This window comes from Serinus canaria, chromosome 5 (genome assembly GCF_022539315.1).
Source record: "Serinus canaria isolate serCan28SL12 chromosome 5, serCan2020, whole genome shotgun sequence".
Classification (NCBI taxonomy): Eukaryota; Metazoa; Chordata; class Aves; order Passeriformes; family Fringillidae; genus Serinus; species Serinus canaria.
The window spans coordinates 27,004,617-27,025,573 of NC_066319.1; the positions used below are offsets into that span (position 1 = coordinate 27,004,617).

General features: G+C 44.0%; 1 protein-coding gene across 10 annotated transcripts in view; it reads left to right on the forward strand.

Annotated features, from left to right (window-relative positions):
* DPF3 (double PHD fingers 3) overlaps nucleotides 1-20,957 on the forward strand; it is a 190,084-nt gene that overhangs the window by 19,067 nt on the left and 150,060 nt on the right. For 2 of the 10 annotated variants that reach the window (XM_030240498.2, XM_050975441.1), the window contains exon 1: nucleotides 3,552-3,705. The exons of 1 other annotated variant lie outside the window; for it this stretch is intronic. In XM_030240498.2, coding sequence (XP_030096358.1) covers nucleotides 3,590-3,705 — 116 coding nt within the window. In that variant the 5' untranslated portion in view covers nucleotides 3,552-3,589. Of the gene's footprint in view, nucleotides 1-3,539; nucleotides 3,706-4,165; nucleotides 4,538-20,957 lie in introns of those variants that run through there. 7 more of the 10 variants (XR_007777731.1, XR_007777730.1, XM_018907584.3 and 4 more) reach the window with 6 other exon arrangements.

The following is a 20,957-nucleotide window of genomic DNA, read 5'->3' on the forward strand; positions in this document are numbered from 1 at the left end:
ATACAAGGTAAAAATTCTTTCACAGTTTGAAATATTGGCTAAAATAAAGCTTTTCAGGGCTTTTCATAGGAATATTAATGAGACTTCACAAAAAGTATCAATGTGCTTGTGTTACATAAATAGCAAAAATGTTTGAAACAGAGGCGGATCAGGAGAACAGCATTGTGATCCATGAGACATGACACTTCCCAATACACTGAGAAGATATGACACAGTGTTTCATCTTCTTGAGTAGAGACAAGCTGCAGTTCTGTATGAGGGGCTGCAGGTGAGGTGAACTCTGTTCTAAAGCCCTGCTCACTCCGACCCTATAGATGCAGCATGTTAGGCCTTGTGTTAATGCTAATGATGTTACCCCAATAGATTTGTGTCAAAACTTACCTTCTATTTTCAAAATTAATGTGCTGGCTGTCCAAACATATGGCAAGCTCTTGTTAAGAAGATGCCCACCTAGGGTTTTTATGCCATATACTTTTAAATTATTTATACTTTCTTGCAGCCTCCTTGCTATGTTTCAAGTGAGAGTGAGTAAAACTAACTGTAACTAAGTACAAATGTAAAAATCCTGAAGCTGGGATTTAGTGTATATGTAACTGAGCGAGTTTCAGCTTTGTTGATCCTTCAGGATGTAAAACAATAGTAACATTACTGATTAGTGACTTACAGTATACTAAAATCAGAAGAAAAATTAATCCAAAACTTAAGTCATAAATTATCTACCAACAATGGACTGGTGTATATGTGAAAATGGAGGTAACTATGGTGTGGCGTGAAATTTTTATTAATACAGGTTTGTGATGTTCCCCCTGTTTGCACATAGTGAACATGTAAACGAGTTCTGTAGTTCATTACAAGCAAAATGCCAGTCAGTGCTCTGTGCCTTTTCTTTCAGCTAAAATGGTAATCTAACTGTTGTGGGATTCTACATGAAAAACACTGTGGGCAAATTATATGGACATGTGAGCAAAGCCTGATGTCTTTGTAACCGCGGGTGAGACTTCCCACTGCTCTGATATGGCAGCTCTGTCCTTGGATGTCCTGGAGATTCCTTTGAGCAAGGCAGTGTTGTTGACTGGTTCTCCTAGCCAGGAACGTGGGGTCTGCCTGGAAAAATGGCTATCAACAATGCAAGGTCATCTGTGCCTGTTCTCACTGTTTGTTGCTTTTGCTGGTAGCTGATAAAGGCCCAACGTCTGAGTAACAGGAGCAGCCAGGGAAGCATGTGTGGCTTCATCCCGTTTTTGCAATACACTCCCTGCCAAGCTGCACCAAGAGCTCTTTGCCTGCAGAGCAAGAATGGGCCTATATATCCAACAAAACAGGACCAGAGGGACTCATTAAACTTCTAAACATGACCTCAAACAGGGTTTCTTAATTATCTGAAAATGTCACCAGTTTGCATTAGAAAATCTCAGGGCTTTCTAGAGCTTGGCCAGATTTTGTTGCCTTCTCTCAGTAACACAAATCTATCTCCTGTTCTGCAGTGTGATACAGTCCTGGACTATTTTTTTCTTATGTGTGAAGCAAAATCATTATCCCACAAGCGGATATTACCCATCCTACAGTAAGTACTCGAGTGTTTGCCATTAAGCGAATATCACAGCAACAGGAAAAGTCGAACCAGAAATCCTCATAGTAGTGAGATGTAGGTTGCTAGTCCGCGGTCGCCAGTTCAGGTGCACGCTATGCCGTTTGTTTCTTTGCAGCACACACATCAACTGTGTGCTTGTGACAAGTCGGCAGTTTGTGGTTAGCTTTTCCTGTGAGCAGTGAGAGTACTGAGCAGGGAGGGTCTGAAGTCGCATTCAATGTCACCTGGACCACTACGATATTAAATAATATAATGTAATATGATAATGGAAATGTTCTTAAAGATTACTTCCCAGAACTGTTTGGGGATAGAACTCAGCATCCTGGCAACTCTCCAGCTAACAGAAAGCTTATTTCTCCTAAGCAGTGCCTGTAACCAAATGGCTTAGATTGCTTTGATGGAGAAGATGCTTCCCTCCAGGGATACATGCCTGGCACAGTACCTAGTAGCTGGAGTTGACCTAGTAGCTGGAATAGGCAAAGTTTCGGAAAGAGGGACCCTAGACAGATCCTAAATTTTAACTTTTTGCAAACTTCTGATGAATCCTTAATGAACGGAAATCCGCTGCATTACACTTGTATACCTGTCCTCACTGTGAGTAACAATTATACTCTTTCTCTCCTCCGTTCCTTTTCCTTTTCTCTTTTGCCCCAGTATTGGAAAGTTTTATTTTGTAAAGTAGTTGAGGAGCAAGAGAGATTTTGGTTGTCTTTGCTTTTTGAAGTTCAGCCCAGGAAGACTGCTATTTCTATTTCTGGTAACATCTCACAAACATCACTACTTCCATTCTGTTATTCAATAAGTTGTGAATGACAATGTTTTTCTAGTTTCCTTACTTTTACTTTTTGCTTTGACAGTAGTGTGTTTTAATTGTCTTTAGTTGAGTTTCTTCTGGATGTATAGATGCAGAGAATGGGGATGCAGGCTTGGTTTTGGTGGTGCTTGTTTGTGTTTTTTAGAAGGATAGAGGATGCCTGAAGAGAGACGAGACCTTTGAGAGTGAGAGAAAAGTATGAGATGACAAAGCTGACATTACTATTAGACAAGTAAAAAACTTCTTTGTTTGATTCTGCTCTTGTTGGCACCTAATTTACACTGGAGCAATTTCGTGAACTTCAGTGAGTTTACTTCTGAGAGTGAGATCAGGATTGACACCTCTTAAATCACTTGGGTCGTGCTCCATAATTCATTCGCAAGTTCCTTTAATTAGTATCAGGTAAACCCAGGCTTCCTGGAGTTCGCTGCCTCCCCAGGAATGGGCTCTGCCTGCTGTTCCCTCGCGCTCCGGGGTCCAGCCTCCGCCTTCTGTCTCATCACAGGGCTGCCTGTCCGGTGAAACGCGGGTCAGGGCTCTTCCCCGCGAGGCTCCGTGTGCCGGACGGAGACGGGGGCCTGGCTCCCGGCGCGCCAGAAGTTGCTCTGTGGGAGAGAGGAGCGGGGCTGTGCAGGGCCGGGCGGGCGGTCCGGCCGCCGCGCGTTATGTAAGGGCGCAGGGGCTGCGGGCCGGGATGACTGACAGGGAGAGGGAAATTCCTGGGGGAGGGGGAGCGGGAGCGGCGCTGCCCTGAAGCCGCTGCCAGAACCGGCGGCTCACGGAGACCTGGCGGGGAGCGCGGCTGTGCAGAAAGGGAAGCGGCGCGGGAGGGACGCTGCCGGGCAGCGTGCGGAGCGAGCGGGCGGCGCGGGCTCGTTCCTCCAGCCGGGCAAGCCGCCTGGGAAATAGGGGGGCAGCGGGGGCGGTGCGAGGGGACGAGGAGCGAGCCCGGCTTCCTCCCTCCCGGCGCGTTCGAGCTGGGGCCGGAGCGCGGCGGGGAAGTGCCGGGCTGGAGCCCGGGGTGCCCCCGGCGCGGCGGCGGCCCCGGCGGCGGCGCTGCCCCTTTAAGACCTGCTCGCCGCCAGTTCCAGGGAGAGGGAGTGACCTCTGGGCTTTGACAGCTCCCCTAATAACTAGCAGCGCCCCGGCCCCGCCCCCGTCGCGCCATTGGCCGGCGGGCCGGTATGCCGCGCTGCCATTGGCTGGCCGCTTCCCCTGAGCGAACCTTTAGAACTCCGAGACACAATATTCTGTTACATTGTAGCAAAATGGCGACTGTCATTCACAACCCCCTGAAAGCGTAAGTAGGAATCAAAAATGTACATATTCCGCGTGGTTTAAATATGAAAAAAGGCGCCTTTCCGGCGCCGGCTGCCAGCCGGAGCCGGGTGCCGGCAGCCTCTCGGCGGGTCCCTCCTCCCGCCCTCCTTTCTGCCCCAGCGACTCGCTCGTTTTTTGTGCAACACATCCCCGCGGCTCGCGCCGAAATTAACGAGGAAAAAATTGTTGGGTTAATTGGTGCCCGGGCGCGGGGCGGGGGGCGGCGGGGCGGGGGACGGTGGCGGGGAGCCCGCCCGGCGCTCCCGGGGCTCACCGCGGGGTCGGCGGCGGCCGCGTCCCGCGGGGGTGCGCGCACTTGACAGCGTCCTGCCCCCGCTGCCCCGGCGGGCTGGCCCCGCCACCGCGCTCGGCGGGGCACGGACCGGCCCGCGGGGGCGCTCGGTGCGCGGCGCCTCCGCGCTCCCACCGCGGCTCGGAGTTGCCTCCGCAAATCTTTGGGGAGTTGGGATGTCTTGACGAAGCAACCTCCCTCGCTTCTCGGCCGGGCGGTCGGAAAGCGAGGCGGCGGGGGCTCTGCCGGTGCGCCTCGGCGCTGGAACAGGAGAGGGAGCGAGGAGGCGAGGCAGGGAAGCAGACTTGGGTGAAATGAATGACTCGGGACTGCCGGTCGCTGATTTTGGGCAGGAAGTCCGGAGATCTGTTTTGCATATGACAGGCTTTCGCTTTTCAAACTGGCAAAGAGAGTTGATTGTGTTTCCATCTTGAGAACGGGCACAAGCCGCCGAGGGCTGTGCGGACGGGGTCTGACCCCAGCTGGAGAGAGGGAGGGGGCAGGTGCTTCTGCTGCGGAGGTATTCCGGGGTTCCCGATCTGGAAATAAGGCTGATTTCTGAGGGGCACCGCGGGAGCCGGTTGTAGTCTTCTGGATCGCGTCCTTTATTTTCCTTGTGGTCTGCAGCGCACGCCGCTAATCCCCCAAGGCATTAGGGAGAGTGGGATTTGGCACCGTATGTGGGGAGCGGAGCTATCCTAACCTTTTTCAAACGACTTCCCTGCTAACGGGGGCAGCGCTCTTGCTAGTAAAGCAGGGAAGCAGAGTACCTGGCGGTGACGCTTCGCTTGCACTTTCTGGCTGCGCTGAGTGGGTGTTTTTATACCTTTGAGTTTTGTGAGATGAAATTAGGGCTGCGAGGTTTTTTCTTTTTCTTTCTTTTTTTTTTTTTTTTCTTTTCCCGACTCGAGTTTCTCCGGCTGGAGTTGGAAAAACACTTTAAGGTTTTTCCAGGGATTTCTTCCGCTGTCTCTCTGCGATCCGGAGCGAAAGGAAAGCCTCGAGCTGGGAAGGGGTGCTGACATGTTTATCAGCTCTCCTGCTCCGTCCTGGCAGAAAAACCTTTGCTTTCATTTACTCGCTCTCTCGGATATAAAAATCCGCGGGGAGAGGGGAGCGCAGTTGCAGGGCGTTAATCAAAGAAGTGCGAGTGTCCTCCTGGGTGGGTGCCGAGGGACTGAACGCGCCCTGAGAACCGCGCGGCACAGGCAGCGTTCCCCCCCTCGCTCCGTTCGACGGCAGGTTTGACGCTTGTGCAGGAGACAGCGATTTCTCCCCGTGCCCCTCCCGGCCGCCGGGCGCCGGCAGCGCACCCCGGGGCCGCACCGCCCGGCTTTGCACCTGGGCACGGAGCACCGCGGATGTGTGCGCCGTTCTCGGCTCCTGCCGGCAGCGGGGAAGCCCGGGCTCGGTGGCCTCTGGGGACGGCGGGGGGGAGGCAGGGAGCTCCCAGGAGCTGCCACGGCCCCCGCCCCGCTGGCGGACGGGACCTTGCCGCCTCGCCTCGCACTTCGTGGCACCGTGGGGCTCCCGGCAGCCGCGGCGGATCCTGCCGAAGGGCTGCTTGTGCCGAAACGAATCGGGGCCCGATCCCGCTGCTGCTAAAGTCGGGGAGGACAGGATGAGGCCATTTATAATTAGCTCCCTTCTCCTCCCCTCGCCCCTGGGGGGTGTGAGAGGAGGAAACAATAGACATCAAGTCCTGGTTTCGCTTTTCTCTGTGCGCCTTTTAAAGTACTAAGGCTATGTGGAGGAAGCAGAATTGGTAGTGGCTGTCTGACACCATCTGTAATTTTGTTGACAACTTGTTTAATAAAACATTTTATAATTTTCACTTATTCTTTAAAGTTGCTGATCGGGAAACAATACACATGTAAATAAATTATGCATGGGATAAATTAGGACAAAAGCAGTAGGACACATAATAGGGGAGGGATGCAGTGCACAGTGTTTTATCCTCATGTGTCCTTCCTGACAATGAACGGGAGCTGAATGACATTTGCATTTCCTCTGTCTTCGTTTTGATTGTATCTCAGAACCCACAAACGCCCCCTACAGAAACCGGCCACACAAAGGTTTTGCTCCGAAATGGGGGACAATGTAGGGACTGAGAAATCCGGGCTCAGGTATCAAGCAGCTCCTTGTGTATGCTTATGCGTTTAAGAGTGTCCAATATTCAGTTTGTCTATGGCACTTGGACACACATGTGGCCTTGTTCATGCTAGACTAGTCTCTCTGAATAATGTATTCCAGTACCTGAGCATCTGTGGGAATGCATTTCATAGAACAGCTCAGTGCATGGAGTCCCTTATTAATTATTGGTTTCTGCCTACCCAACTTACCTCGTTCTCTGTCACTTTCTGGTTCTCTTTTGGTGCTTTCTTCCCTTTTCTCTCCTCCCCTTCACTTCCACGGGTGAACCAGTCAACCTGACATGACTGTCTGTTATTTCTGCCATTTATTAGCTTGTTGTTTACCAACACAGTGCTACAGACAAAAATATCTGAGATCTAAGTTTAACAGATCTGCAAGGTAAAGGTAGCAGGTGTTTGGACAAGCACATGCTTCTTCATCTGTAGAAGTGGCAGTATTCTGACAGCTTGGATGGGACAGAAGTGGATTCGAAGTGCTGAAGTTATTGTTGATGTTTTTTTCCCCGACTAGTTTGTGTGTGTATCTCCATATTTTTTGTTTGCATCTTCTTCTCCTTTGGATATTTTAATTTGAAGACATTTGAGTTGTGCAGTAGAAGAAACAAATGCATTTAGAAAGTATTATGAATTACTTCAAATGTCAGTCAGAAATCTCAGTGGACTTTGTAAACATTAATTAATTAAACCTCTCAACGCCCCTGTGAAGAAAGGATTATTGCCTTTGTTTTATGGATGGCTAAACTAGGACAAAGTGGTTCAGAATCTCTCTAAAAGATGAAGTGTAGAATGTAGGCATTCAACTTCCAGTTTTAGCATTTAGTCCCATTTCCTGCATCTCTGCATTATTAGTGATGTGCATATGGTACCATAATGCACTTAATGTAATTAAGACCTTGTAATTTACACAGTCTTGTCTAGAAGCAGAGCCGGTTTCCTCCCACCCCTTCTCTGTCTTTACTCCCACAAAAGACTTTTATTTCAGGTTGTCAATTAAACAAACTAAGTGGAACATAGGTTAGGTTGTTGCCATTTTAGCATGTGAGATGCCCTGTGCGGTATAGCGCTCTGCCTGGGCACTCACCAGAGGGCTGCTGCCTCCCAGAACTTTGGCAGTGCTAGTGCTCTCCCTTTTGCTCAGGGCAGCTTCTGGGACAAAAGAAGCTAACTCAGGCTCAGCTGCTAGGCTAGCTTACTTCCATGCTGACTGCATTGTTGGATAACTTTGATGGACTTGGGATCACTTATTCTCTGCCAGGTGTTTTTGGGGAGCAGATCATGACAGATTTGTATGCACAGTGCTAGATCTACAGCATAGAGCTGGTCTACCAGGCCTGTTCTGTCTTTGCATTCCCATTGCAAACACACAGCAGCAGTTGGGTTTTCAATTGCTGTACCTTCTCAGATAAAATTGCCTTGACAGCCAACTCTGACCTTTGGGCTGCCAAATGACCTTCCTTGTGATGATGAATTCGTGTCATGACACACCTGTGCAGAAGTGGTCTGTGTTCGCATCCCTGTTTCACATTGGCAAGAGACCAGTGTGGGTCTAGGGGTCTTGTATGGCAAGAGTATTTCATTAGTGATTACTCTGGCTTGAACTCAGGCTGGGGACTCTTAACTGGAAGGTCCTGTATCCCATTACACATCCCTGAAACAGCCCTATGTCCTGATTAAGTGCTGATGAAGACTGATTTTTTTTTTTCGTGGACATTGTTGCATAAGCATCTGGTTACTGGTTTTTAATATTAAAGTGAAAGTGTAATGTGCAGTGCTGCTTTCAGCAGGTGGAAGCAATAAAATAGACAGTTAGGTTGCCAGTTCAGTGTTTACAAGTGATGTGGAGGTGATTTTAATGTGGCCTTGCAAAAGGGAATTTTCTTCTGCTTGATAGAACAGGGTTTGTTGGTCACATTAAACTATGTACCAAAATCTCTACAGCAATTCCAGTGTGGCTCTGATGTTACTTAAAAACATAAATGAGCCCTAATGTGACATACTTCAAATCAAAACTGTTGTCCCACATGAAAACCGTATTTTCTAATATCTCAGCAGCAGCTTTCAGAGAAAATGGGATGAATGTTACTGTGTTTACATGAGAAAATATAAACATAAAACCAAAGTCATTGGAAGGCAGAAAAGGAAAGTTAAGAAGACCTGACGATATGCTGGTTTAGAAAATGAGAGGCTCTGATAGATGGCATGTTGCTTGTTACAGTGTTATGTCTGTTTCACCAGTCACTTATGCATGATTAGTTGTTGCAGTGCTTTTGTAATTTTGTTTTGTTGGTCTTTCAGTCTTCCACAGTCTGTCTAGATGCGTGGATGGATGGAGGTTGTATCTCAAAATTGCCACTGAAGAAAAAGTTTTTAAATGTTTTATTTCTGGTGTGTGAAAGCAATATTGAACTATCTGGGTTGTGCTACAGAGGCCTAAAGGTATGATTTTTTGGAGGGTGTTATAATTTCAAGGTAAGCACTTGTCCAATGGGCTGGATGCATGATAGCCATTAGATAGGATTCACAGTGTCCGAGCGGGAATATTTGACACAGAGGTCAGGTACGCAGAACAAAGTGGGGATCTGTGTCAGTCTGAGACATGGGGAAGGTTGTGTGGCTCATCCTTTGTGGAGCCTAATGAAAATTGATTTCCTCCTCTGCTTTCCTAAGACTGGAAGCATGGTGTTTGAAGGTTGCTCTCAAGAACAGGCTTTGTCCATCTTGTATGTCTGTCTTCTACAGCTTATGACAGTTGGCTGTACCTCTTCTGTCCCGAAATGAGGCATTCCAAAGCCCCCAGTGGCTGTGAATAAACCTTCTTTTAGCCTTGTAATTTGCCGAATCTGGAATTTTCTCACTCAGGTTTGTCTTTCATGTCAGAGCTGAATTTCTTTGCTCAGTAGATCAATTTTACAATCTTGGTATTTATTCTGGGCTCATCACTGTGTTGTCTGTATGTGATGTTGCCTTGAGCAAGAACCATTCCTGTATTGTTTATCCCTGAGGACTTGTAGGAGTGGAATGAATCTGTTCCGGGAGTTGATGGTTTTTTCCCTTGGAGAGACCAACCTCTGATCTGAGATTTCCCTGTCTGGGGTGACATACTCCCATGTGCAGACAGGCAGCACCAAGGCAGAGTTGCTTGAGGCCTGTTCTGAGGGCTTCATTAGGACTGTGCTGCTCTTCTGGCTTTGCCTGGCAATTTTGCCCAGGATGCAGAGACTGAGGAGTGTTAATCACTTCCTTAGTGCAGGTCTCAGTTTTTGCACTGATTTGCTTCTTAAAGGGAAAGCTATCTCATCAACACAATCTAAAAGGAATCATAGCTTAGGAATACTTTATTTTTCAAAACCAAAAATTTTCAGATGGAAGTGCCCCTTTTTTTTAAAATTTCTCTACAGTTTGTGGAACAAACCCATACATGCTGGATGAGTGCATGAGAAGCAGAAAGTGGTTTTCTTCTTTCTTATTTCAAAAGGAAGAAGAGAACTGCACAGTGTGTTTTTACTGTCCAAACTGAGTGACATGTAACACAAATATTGTAAGTGAATCCTTGAATACTGAAAATTTAAAACCCTTATTTTTCTTTAATAACCTAAATTATTTGAACATGATACTTTTTAAAAAATTGTTATATATGGTTTATTTCCCAGCAGAGCATATTTTAACCACAGATTCCCAGCAGATGTGTCAGAAAAGAATAATGCAGCATCCCAATGGTTGCTGGCAGATACCCCTCTCACAGCAGCATCCTCTCCAGGATGGGAATAGCAGGAGTATGGCAGCACGTGTCTCAGTTTCCAGGTTAGCTGCCTGAGCTGGGTGCGGTCAGAGTTACGATTCCAGCTGCATGGAAGGTTTTCCTGGCACTCCAGCCTTGTCTGAGGGGAGGCTGCATGGGCAACCAGTGGAGCAGCAAGAGCAGGGGAGGGACAGGTACTGATGAGTGTGCACTGGGTGGCTGTGATCAGCAGCGTGTGCTTGCCAAATCCTGATGCATTAATTTCATGTCCTGCTGAGCTGTAGCTGGGAGAGAGTCTCCTGCTCAGGTGTTGATGAGGACACTGGCTACATCAGTGCTCTTCTGGTGAGAAAGGCTGGAAATGATATTCAATGTCACAGTCTGTTGTGACAAAACTGGTCCAACCTGAGGATCATCTCTCCATTCATAAGCAACAGTGAGTTCTATTAGTCTGATAACTTTCTACTTGCTTTCTGATAATTTCCATAAATGAATGTAAAATTCCAACAGTAACATATATGAAATTTTAGTATGCAAAAGAAAGGAACTCTATGTAACTTATAGTTTCTCTGCCTTGTTTTTGCTCAGATTCCTGCTGTGGTACAATATACAAAGCCTTGTTAAGGCATTGTGTTAACTTTTCTACCAACACATGGTTTAATGCTTCCTGCCTTTTAGTTCTCAAAAATCTAGATAGGTTGGACAGTGCAGAGAAAATCAGGTGCAGAGCAGTGAAATAAGGCCATGCCCTGAGTTGGTTAATTTCAGCCTGCCCTACCGCATCATCTGGCAGGGCTGATTTGATCTGATCAGATGCGGGCATGCAACTTCTGCCAAAATGCAAAGTACAGTGCTTATGCTGCTTTTATGCTCTGAGTTGGCTTCATGAGAGCCACAGGAAGATAGATTATGGCTGTTGGAACAAAATTCCCTCTTGAAAATGTTTTTGGTGCTTTTCATGTTTTGGAAGAGTAAGTGAACACCAGTTCAGTGCTTTGTGTCATAGGCTTGTGAAGTTTTTGGTCTGCTTCTAGGAACTTTGGAGTTTCTAGTATTCCTGTGGATCTACAACCTAATGTGACTACTCAAAGAGTTGGGAGAAAAATCAAAATGACTGGACTTATAGCCCAGATAATTCACTATCCAGTGAACACTGTGAAAAGAAAGTTATTGTGGAGACACAGAGTTAGTATTATTTCTTCAAGGGAAAAGTCATGTCTATATTTTCATTCCACTTCCATTTCAAGAACAGTTTTGAAGAAAGTAATCCATGGATTTGTGACTGCTCAAGTGTTTTGGTCTCAATATTGTTTCCTGAAAGACTGTGTTAAGTCAATGATGGTGACAAATACATTTTATTTTTATGATTACTTTAAAACCTGTGCGGTTTGAATAAGGAATAATGGAAACAGTGGCTCATAAAGCTATTTTACTGCTAAACTCCTTTGGTGGGCATTGTGTGTGAGGCTGCTCTCCTGAGTGTTAAGAAAAATCACTACCCAGCGTTCAATATCAGAAGTCATATCATGAACCCACTTGTATCTACAAGCTCATCCTGATTGCTTTTGCCTTTTCTTTCTGAACTACTAAAAGCTGCTATGAAGACTGTAGGTTTTTGTGTTTTCTAGGGATTGTTTATTCTCAAAGTTTTTAGTTTATTAACATATACCTCTTGACATGAAATGTGGATTAAATCATGATGACAATTTTAATTCAGAGATTAGTTCCTTTTATAGCTGGAGTATTACAAATTCAGAGGCATGTGAGATGTGATGGGAACTTCTACTGAGTCATCATGTCCGACTGATCCTTTAATTTTTAGGATCTGCTTCTCCAAAAATGATGTTTCTGTTAATGCTGGTGATGTTACCCTTCAGTGATCTAATGGCATGTGGATGAAAGTGATGCTAATACCTCCACAGGCAGGATGGGGCCCCAAAGGCTTCTTTCTTTTCTCTCCTCCTGTGCTGATGCAAATGAATGGGAACTCAGACGGGTTACTGATGTTATGTTGGTGGCAAACAGGCATTCCTGAGGTTGAAATCTAACAAAATAGTGTTGGTGGGGGAAATACATTGAAAACTCTTCTCCATTTTCTGTCACCAGATCTGATTTGTTTTTGTCAGTAGTCTCAGCTAAATGTTTTATCTTCTCCTTGCTTTCCCCTGCCTCCCAACCTCTTTCCCCCATTGACCTCTATGAGTACAGTCCTGGCTGCTGATTTATCAGGGCAGGCTGGCTCAGCACTGTGTGGAGATTGCTTTTAATTAACTCTCTTCGTTTTGCCAACCTTCAGGGAGCAGCAACCCTTTAATGATTATAATACTTTATCTGGATTTATATCCGCCTTATGTGTTGTTTGTTGCTCTGCTTCCTCACATGCTCTTCCTGAGTCATTTCCCAAAATGAAAGGTTTGTTTCAGGTCCCTCATACAGGATGAGGAAGAGAGGCTTTAATGGCTTCTGGACTGGAAGGATGGACTCTCCATGATCTACCTGAGTGTTTTGGAGGCGGATGGGGATTATGAGGTGATGCATTTTGGGGCTGTCTTGGAGCAAGACTCATTTCAGTGACTTGCCTCTATACACAGGGAGAGGCAGCTTTGTTTTGTGGTTGCAGCATGGCAGATGAGTACCTACTAAATTGAATCTGCCCCCTGACTTGTTTTATGACATAGGTAAGTCATGAACTCATTGTCACAGTTAGGTTTAGCTCTAGTGACTTCTCTTCTCAGCCTGACTGGCTGGAATGTTGCTAAAATGTAGTTAACTTCTTATGTATAAACACAGGTCTAAAGGAGGGGCTCTCTTTACCTGCAAAGTCTAGCTTGGCCTTCTGTGAATAGCTCTACCAAGTAAAATTTCTTCAAACTGAGCAGAAAGCAGCTATATAAAATTTCTCCCACCTGGAATATCCTACAATGAGAATTTCAGGAGATTCCAGCATGAAATAATTAGAAAAAGTATGTTATTTGCAATGTAAATTTTGTGTCACTTTTATGCCAGAAAAATTTATAATCATGCTTTAATTAAGCATCATAACCCCTTTTGTGGTGTAATTTCCTCCATTATTCTGTGGGAAGAATGGCATGCACTGTCTGACTTGGTGATGGTCACACAGGTCACACCATCAGCCATTGACTCAGCGTTGCTTTGCTTTTGGTGTTGAGCATAAGAGTGAGTGATGTTTTGAAGGTATGTGGGAATCCTTCCTTGTTAGCACTTTCATGACCAAACTGAGGAGTGGAAAAGTGAGTTAAGACTGCCTGCCTGGTTCTGATGGAAGAAGTTCACCAAAAATTATAGTTATACCATCCTTAATGGCAGTGATTTATGACCAGAGCTGATAAAGGCATTTCTAGGATGCAAAGACTTTACCATGGAAATGAACTAAGTGGCTACTACTTTTGCATTTCAAAGCTTAAATGCTGTACACCAGTCTGTTTGGTATGATTTCAAAGTCATCGGTGTGAGAACAGTTTTATGTGGCTGCTTGTAAATGTGTGTATATAATGTGTATTTAAAGCCCCTTCGTTAAAATGGCAGAGGAAATTAAGAAGTTCTCAGATCTAGTCCTCCCTTACCAAGGAAAAAGAGACACCAGCTGAAAGGAATACAGTGGTAGGTGCTGATTATCCAAATTTTGGTAGCACATCACTGTGTAAGATCATCTGTGTCATCTGGTCTGTGGTTTGTGTTTCTGTCTTTCCTATCTTCTGCTGCAGTCAACTTTACTTGAAAAAAATAGTTGTTTGAATTTATATTTTTATGCATTGTTGCTGCGATTCCACAGTAACCAACTCCTGGCATTCTCATCTGACAAGATTGCAAACATATCTGGTTCAGGTACTCAATCTGCTGAGATCTGAAAGTAAATTCTCTTCTCCCCTATTATTAACTTTCTTGTTTTGTTTCCACAACTAACTTGTCCACAAAGTTCTAGGGTTAGAAGAGGCTGTCTCCTGACACGTCTTCTGAATTCCTCACTGCAAAACACACTCACCATGCAAAGTTGAAACCTGGCTGGCCCTCAAAGGACAATGTATTTCCCAGGCTGCTGTTTTCAGCTACCTTCTCCCCCATGCACCCCTCAGAACAGCAGAAGAGCAATGGATGAGGGGTGAACGCTCTGCCTTTGGGAAATGCTCTGACCTGAAAATGGATTGTAATTCCAGCTGAATTCCTTCCCTTGGTAACAGAATTGCACGTCTGGACTCTGAGCTCTTTGCATTAATTTCATCTCTGCTAAACTTTCCCAGTCAATTAACCATGTCCATCTCCTGCTCTAGCAGCCACATGTGCCTTTTCTGCTGCAGCGGGGTTTTGAGGAAGTAACTCCCTGCAGTCTTTGCTGCAGCAGTTTTCCTCAAGCATCTTCCCTCAAGCATGGTTATCAATCAGGACCTGTCAGGTTTTTTTCCCTCCAATGCATCTATTTTCAGAACTGTAGGAGTTTGACCTATTGCTTTTGTCTTTATAAGTACTGCTTTTTACAACAGGGCCCAAAGCTGCATGAAAATTTCAGTCTTAGTGTGAGGAGATTCTGCTAAGCCTGGATATTTCTTTTGCCTTCTGTCATTTTGCCTCCCTTGGGTTTTAATTTTGCTTGTCCAAAAGGCCTCGTTAAGCTGGCCAGTAGCTCTTGTGTGGTTGTTCCAGGCAGCACCTGCAGTGCAGAGTTCTCCTCTGAGTACTTGGCTAACAGGATTTCATGAAAGAGCAGTGAGTTCTCAGAGGCTGGAGTGTCTGGGAGATGCTCAGCCCTGGGGTTTGATGTAGGCTGCCTTTGAAGGGAGTTCTGCACCCAGCTCTGGAAGAACGGTTTGGATGCTGGCACTAGTGGTCCCTTGGTGAAGCACCTAAGGGGCCCTGAGTGCCTTGAACATGATTTCTTTGTGTGTTGTGCTATGATCAAAGGTCAGGTTGGGCTAGAGTGCCTATTAAAGCGAGAGTCTATGCTTTTTCTCTTGAGCATATGGGTGAGCCTGGTTCTGTTTCCTTAGTACCTATATCATAAAGGCTGCCATCCTAGTTGCCACTAATTGGGCCCTGTGTGGGCACTTTCAGTCAAGAAGACAAAACCCAAATTGGCCACAGTGGCTCAGTTAATGGAAATGTAGGTTTAAAGAAGGGTTCCTGGGTCTTATGTCCAGTTCTGTGGTACCATGTCAGTTAATCTCTTTCATAAACTGAAAAGTCCTTGTCTTAAATCCCCACTTGGACTGTTTGTTCCCATTACTCCTCTTGGGAGGGTTCCAGAACCCACTGCTCTGGTGGCTGGAAATAGCATTTTAATCCCTAGCCTAGCCCTACTTGTGACCTGTTTATTCCCATTTGTTCTGGTGCCAGCATGGAGTTGTTAGTTTAAATACTATTGCTCCCTCCATGTCTTTGTCTTGACTATGACTTGTACATTTGTGCAACACTATTATAAGCCCTGTCAGTCTTTGTTTTGATATACTAGACTGTCTGTGCTATCTTTTCCTTTCCTTTGGTCACTGAAGTATTTATTGTCTTTGTTGTCTCTACTCCAACTTGGATTACTCGCTTTCAACTTGGATTCAGCTTTCTTGAGTGTGAGTAGACAGAGTTGTACTTTGTTCCACGTGGTTTTGCCCTCTACAATAACTTTCTCTTTTACCTCTTCTGGGAAAACCTTGCTTTTGCATTTGCTTGTGCTGCTGGTTCAAAGTTAACTTGTGGCAGACTAATGCTGTTATGTTTCTTCTTCTGTCCTTTCAGCTGTCATTGAGATGATGATCTGCAAGTTATTAAGTGAAATTTATACTGAATTCACTCCATCCAATTCTTCTTGTCTGATGCTTTTAATTTCCTTGGTGTCCCTTCAGCTTATGTAAGTGGCTAGCTTTTCTCAACACATACACACTTTTTGTGCCAAGGCCATTAATGGAAATACTGATTTCAGCTCCCAGAACTCCAGAGGTAACTTCTCATCAGCACTGTTTCTGTGTTTAACCCTCTTTCAGTAGTTTTCCAGTCTTCTCACCATTCTTTTAATAATTCTGATCTTCTCCATTTTCAGTAATTTCTCATATACTGCTGTATGAAACATTCTCTAGAAGTCCAAATAGCTAAGAAGTATCTTATGGAAGCAAGATGTCAAGTTACTCTGTCACAAAGTATCAATTTTGCATCTTTGTAATTTCCTTATTCGAGACTGTTCTTGATTGTTTTGTGCTTAAATAGCTGTGTGTTAGTAAACTCTAGCTCAGTTTGCCTGACTCAAATAATTCCCCAGGCTTGTGTTCTATAACAGTTAACAATGAGTATCTTATTTTCCTTGTTATACTCTGGTAATGTAGTAGCAACCATGATTTGCAGTATCTGTTTAAAGGACTTGCTAGTAGATGTATGGTTTCATGTCTCAGTTCTTGGGCAGAGATGATTCAGAATTTATGCCATGACTGCACAAATGTCGTTGTGGCTTCCACTGCAGTCATTGCAGTGAAGCACAGCATTCCTTTAGTTCTATGCTTGTACCTATATTGTATTTAATCTATGTACCATTCTAACTGCAAATCAGCTGAACTTTCTTTGATTGTTTTATTTTGATGCCTGAAGAATATTGCTGCTTTCTAGAAGCTTTTGCAAGTTATAGTTATAACTCTTCACTTTGGCAATTCTCCTTATACTTCCTGACCTTTAAGATCAATTTTTTAAATTCAGTTACTACTGTTTTCTGCTCCTGAAGGGTGTCTGTTTAAATCTGATGTCCTTTTCCAAGGCAATTATTCAGCCAATAACTTCTCTAGTCTTTCCATATGAGTTTCAAACAATTCTTGCATTTTTCTCTAAAAGAAATTCCCAATGTTCTGCTGGGTTCTGCTGCTCCCATGCTTAAGGAACAGGTTTGAGGTACTTTGTGATGGTGATGAGTACTGTTCAATTTTGTACCTATTCTTAGACTGCGGAAGACTTAGGCCATGTGGATATGGGGAAAGCTGGAGTGATTCTGTTTAATGCTAAGTTGTTTGACTTAATTTGATGATGACTAAATGTGACTTTTAAGATTTCATCAGTGTGAAACAATGTTGCATCTTTCACCAGAGTTGCAACCACTAAGTAGAAATTGAAAAGAGCAACATAAAGTTGATGTTTTTACATCACCTTATTCCATTTTTCTCCAGCATTATGGGTCTTATTCAGAGAAAACTATGTTTAGTAAACACATAAATATACATATATTAGATATAATATAGGAAAGAAAGAATGTATTTACATGTGGTGTTTAGGAAAACATGGTTTTGTTCATTAATCAATGTCCTTGCATTTTAAACATTTCCATATGCCCCTGATTTATAGCAGTACATGATTCAAACCTTTTCTTCTGGTCAGTTTCACAAACTCATAGAAATAGGAAAAAATGATACATATATCTTTTTTTTTTTCTTACTATAGAGCTCTGGGAACTTTTAAAATATAACAGTCTTTGGATCAATGCATATCCCAGCAAGACCTTGCATAAGTGACCTAAAATCGTGTGATCAAACCTCTTCTCCCCTCCCCATCCCTAGAGAGATATTTGTAATTAGATAAAATGAGGACAGAATATGCATAAGTATCTGTTATGCTGGGATTCCTGCCCAGAAAGGAAACTAATGGCCTGAGCTGGCCATAATCTTTTGCACCCTGTGTACTATTGACAAGGCTATGGCTTGAGATGTTGGGAGTTCAGGAGCAGATTTTTGCTGCTGTCTTATGGTAACCTTTCTAAATTGACTGCTTTCCAAAAGAAGTGGAATTACACAGCCTTTATTTTACTCATCATTCATTGTCAGGGACATTTTGCTTGTAAGAGAGGACCTGATTCTTCATTGCCTAATGCAGGGCTTCTCTGCTTTGGAAGTGTTACACATTCACTTTGCCCAGATGTAAATGACCACATGAAGTGCAAGACAGTGGAGAACTTGAAGTAGAGTTGGTAATTTTTTTCTATTTCATCTATCAATTTGCTGCTAGTCACTGGTTCTTCAGAGTGGAATTCTGTGAACAAATTCATCTCTCTCTAGTTAAATTAAGTAGCCCTTTAAAGCCTGTGTGACAAGTTGTCTAATACTGTCATACTGCACAATGTAAGAGGATGGCAGATGGATGGCACTTCAGGAATCTGGAGGATACTTTAGGTACTGTTGCTATTTTCTTCTTTCTCCCAATGCATATGGTAGGTGTCAGCTTGCCCCTCCCAAAATTCTAGTTTTGCAGTCCTCTCCTCTCTGGGTTTGTGGGTTCTGTCTCATGACTTGGCAACAATAAAGCAGAAACCCTGGGCACTTACAGTTCTGTCAGTCATCCTCAGATATCCCAGTTAGTAGATTCACTGATGAAAAGGTTTTCTTGGAGCAGGCAGGTGGTGTGCATGCTAGTTTTCCTCTCTTACTTTGCTTCAGTGTCTTTGGGGTAAATGTCAGTGAAAGTAAGAAGTGTTTTGATAAAGAGGGGCAAGGTCACATGAAAAGTATGCCCTCTTCCATATTCCCAAGGAAGGTATCTACCAAGCATTTCCATTGTTCTGCCCTGCATAGCTAAATCAGGAAAAGAGCCAAGGCCATACTGAAATTTGATTCTATTTTGAAATTATGTCCAGTTTGGCATCTTTTTGAGCTGAGAAAGTTTGGCTTGCTCTTCTTTTCCACTCACAGTAATTTGCAGAGTGGGAGATTTGGGGTGAATCTCTGTTTTCTGTGCTTACTAGGCAGCAGGAGCTTCTATGTCTGGACTGGAATGTGTTGTTTCAACACACTGAATGTGAAAAAAAAACCCCTTCAGCTTCATACAGACTGTGGTTTTTGTTTGTACTCAGTCAGTGTGATTTCACTGAAGTCCAAAAGTTATGCCAGTGTGAGACACAAACCAAGTCTATGTTATTTCAAGACAACAGTACCACCAGAGAAAATTCCTTTTATTCCACCCGCCCTCCTCCCCCCCCTTAATTTTTCAGACTCTCTGAGATTCTCAGATATTCAGTAGTGCCTGATGCTTATGATTTGGCAGCAGATGTTGACAGCAGTAGCCCCCTATGAGATCCTTAGCAGAAGTCTATAGCCTAACAGACAGGACAGACAACAGATAGCTTCTTAGTAACAGGGCTGGGTCAGAACAAAATCCTGGATCTCAGCACTTCTTGTGAGCTTTGAAGACTGAACCTGGATCTGAAGTTAAATGTCTTTAATGGACAGGATCCAGACACCCACATGCTTTGGCAGAGCTCAGATCCAAATTCTGTCTACCTAAAGAATCAAGGTTCTGTTTTCATGTGGATTCTTCTACCAGTGAAAAGCAAGAGAAGGGATAAGACAGAAAATATGACACATTGGCAAAATTGTTTTTCAATAATATGTTTTTCAAAGTTTTTTCCATGAGGCGTCAGCAGCTCTTAAAAAAATCACAGGGAGAGCGTACAGTTGTCAATGAGCCAGAACGGTTAAATGTTTTTAAATATTTGAGCTGGGTTATTCCTTCACCTTTCTTTCTCACAAACATGCCTAGTAAAACTCCAGTAATGAAAACACTTGCTTGGGGAGGGGGATAAAATCCTTTTCAGCAAATAATGATGGTGACATTTTAATTGCATCATAACAACACTGTTAGCAATGGTTTAGGTTTGGCATTGAACTTATACACAACATTTGTTCTTTTATACAGTATTGGTATTGCATAGTAAAAATAGCACAATTGCAAAACTCATTTGTTACTCTTCTGCCAACTTTGTTCAGCTGACAGTTGCTGTTTGAACTTTTAAAGCAATGTTTCATCCATATGTTAATACCAACTGTACAATTAATTCTCTCTGCTTTCAAATGATTCTCTTGTGCCTTAGTGGTTATTTTCCAGTTTGAGCTACCTGCAAAACCACTTCTGTCAGATGGGCTGTGCTCATCCTGAATAGTGCCCTACGTTGAGATGATAAAGAGCAGCCACTGCCTTTAAATTTCCCAGTACATTCCTGCACAGAAGTTGTTGCAGGCACTTTGCTTCACTAAGCCATTTCAGGATGGGACTGTTCAGAAGTTTTCATCTTTCTAGTGTGAGATTTGGACCTACTTTGTGATGCTTTGGATGCCATATATCCTCAGATTATTTTCTATCTGTGAAGGATTAAAAGAAAAAAATAAAATCAAGAGGACAAAAACAAGACTGAGAGCATTCATCAATGAACACTACAAGTAATGGTAGCTAGTACCAAGGGACAGCTGGCACTGGAAATCTCCACTGGATCACACTTAAACTTATTTTAGAATAAGAGAGTGAAAAAATCAACCCATTCAATAGGGAGGGGGAGGAACCCTCCCCAGGTGACATGGTGCTTCTCTGAGTAGTTTCTAGCTGGGAACAGGCTGACATGCAGCTAGACCTGCTGCTGCATCTTCATGGGAGGTTAGAATTCAGACTGAGAAGGCACAAGGAAATTTTAATTTAAAATCTCTTGAATTCTTCCTTGATCCTACTGTTACATTTAAACAGCACTGTATTTTGGGAAGGTTTTTTTCCCTTTGTTTATTTCTTAACAGTTTCTCACAGATGAAACTTAAAATGGGAAATAATCATTATGCAACAGTTTGTGTGCAGACTAGAACCTAATCCCAGAGAGGGGAATCAATGGGGTTTCACACCAGGAAGGGCATCAGAGGGGGGATACACTTAGAGAGAGCAGAGAGGAGCTAAAAGTGCTCTTGGTCCCTAAGAAGTATCTCTTACTTAAGGGTTTAATGGAGTGGTTTTATTTCCTGACAGGCCTGCTGAGTTTCATTCAATGTTTCCTTTTACATATGTATGAACATAAAATGTGATGGTGAACTTAAGTGTCCTGACTGATTTTGGACCCAATCCTTATTTGTTCCAGGAGATCACTAAGGTGTCCTGGGACTGGTAGACCTTGGCTTACTTGGAAATTGTTTGAATGGTGATGAAAGTTACACTATAATAAAACTGTGGCTACACAGTAGGGGACAGTGCTTGTGTGAAGCATTTTTTTCTGCTGTAAGTTGGTCACACACCTCTACAGCAATAACCCTTACAAAATCCCTCAT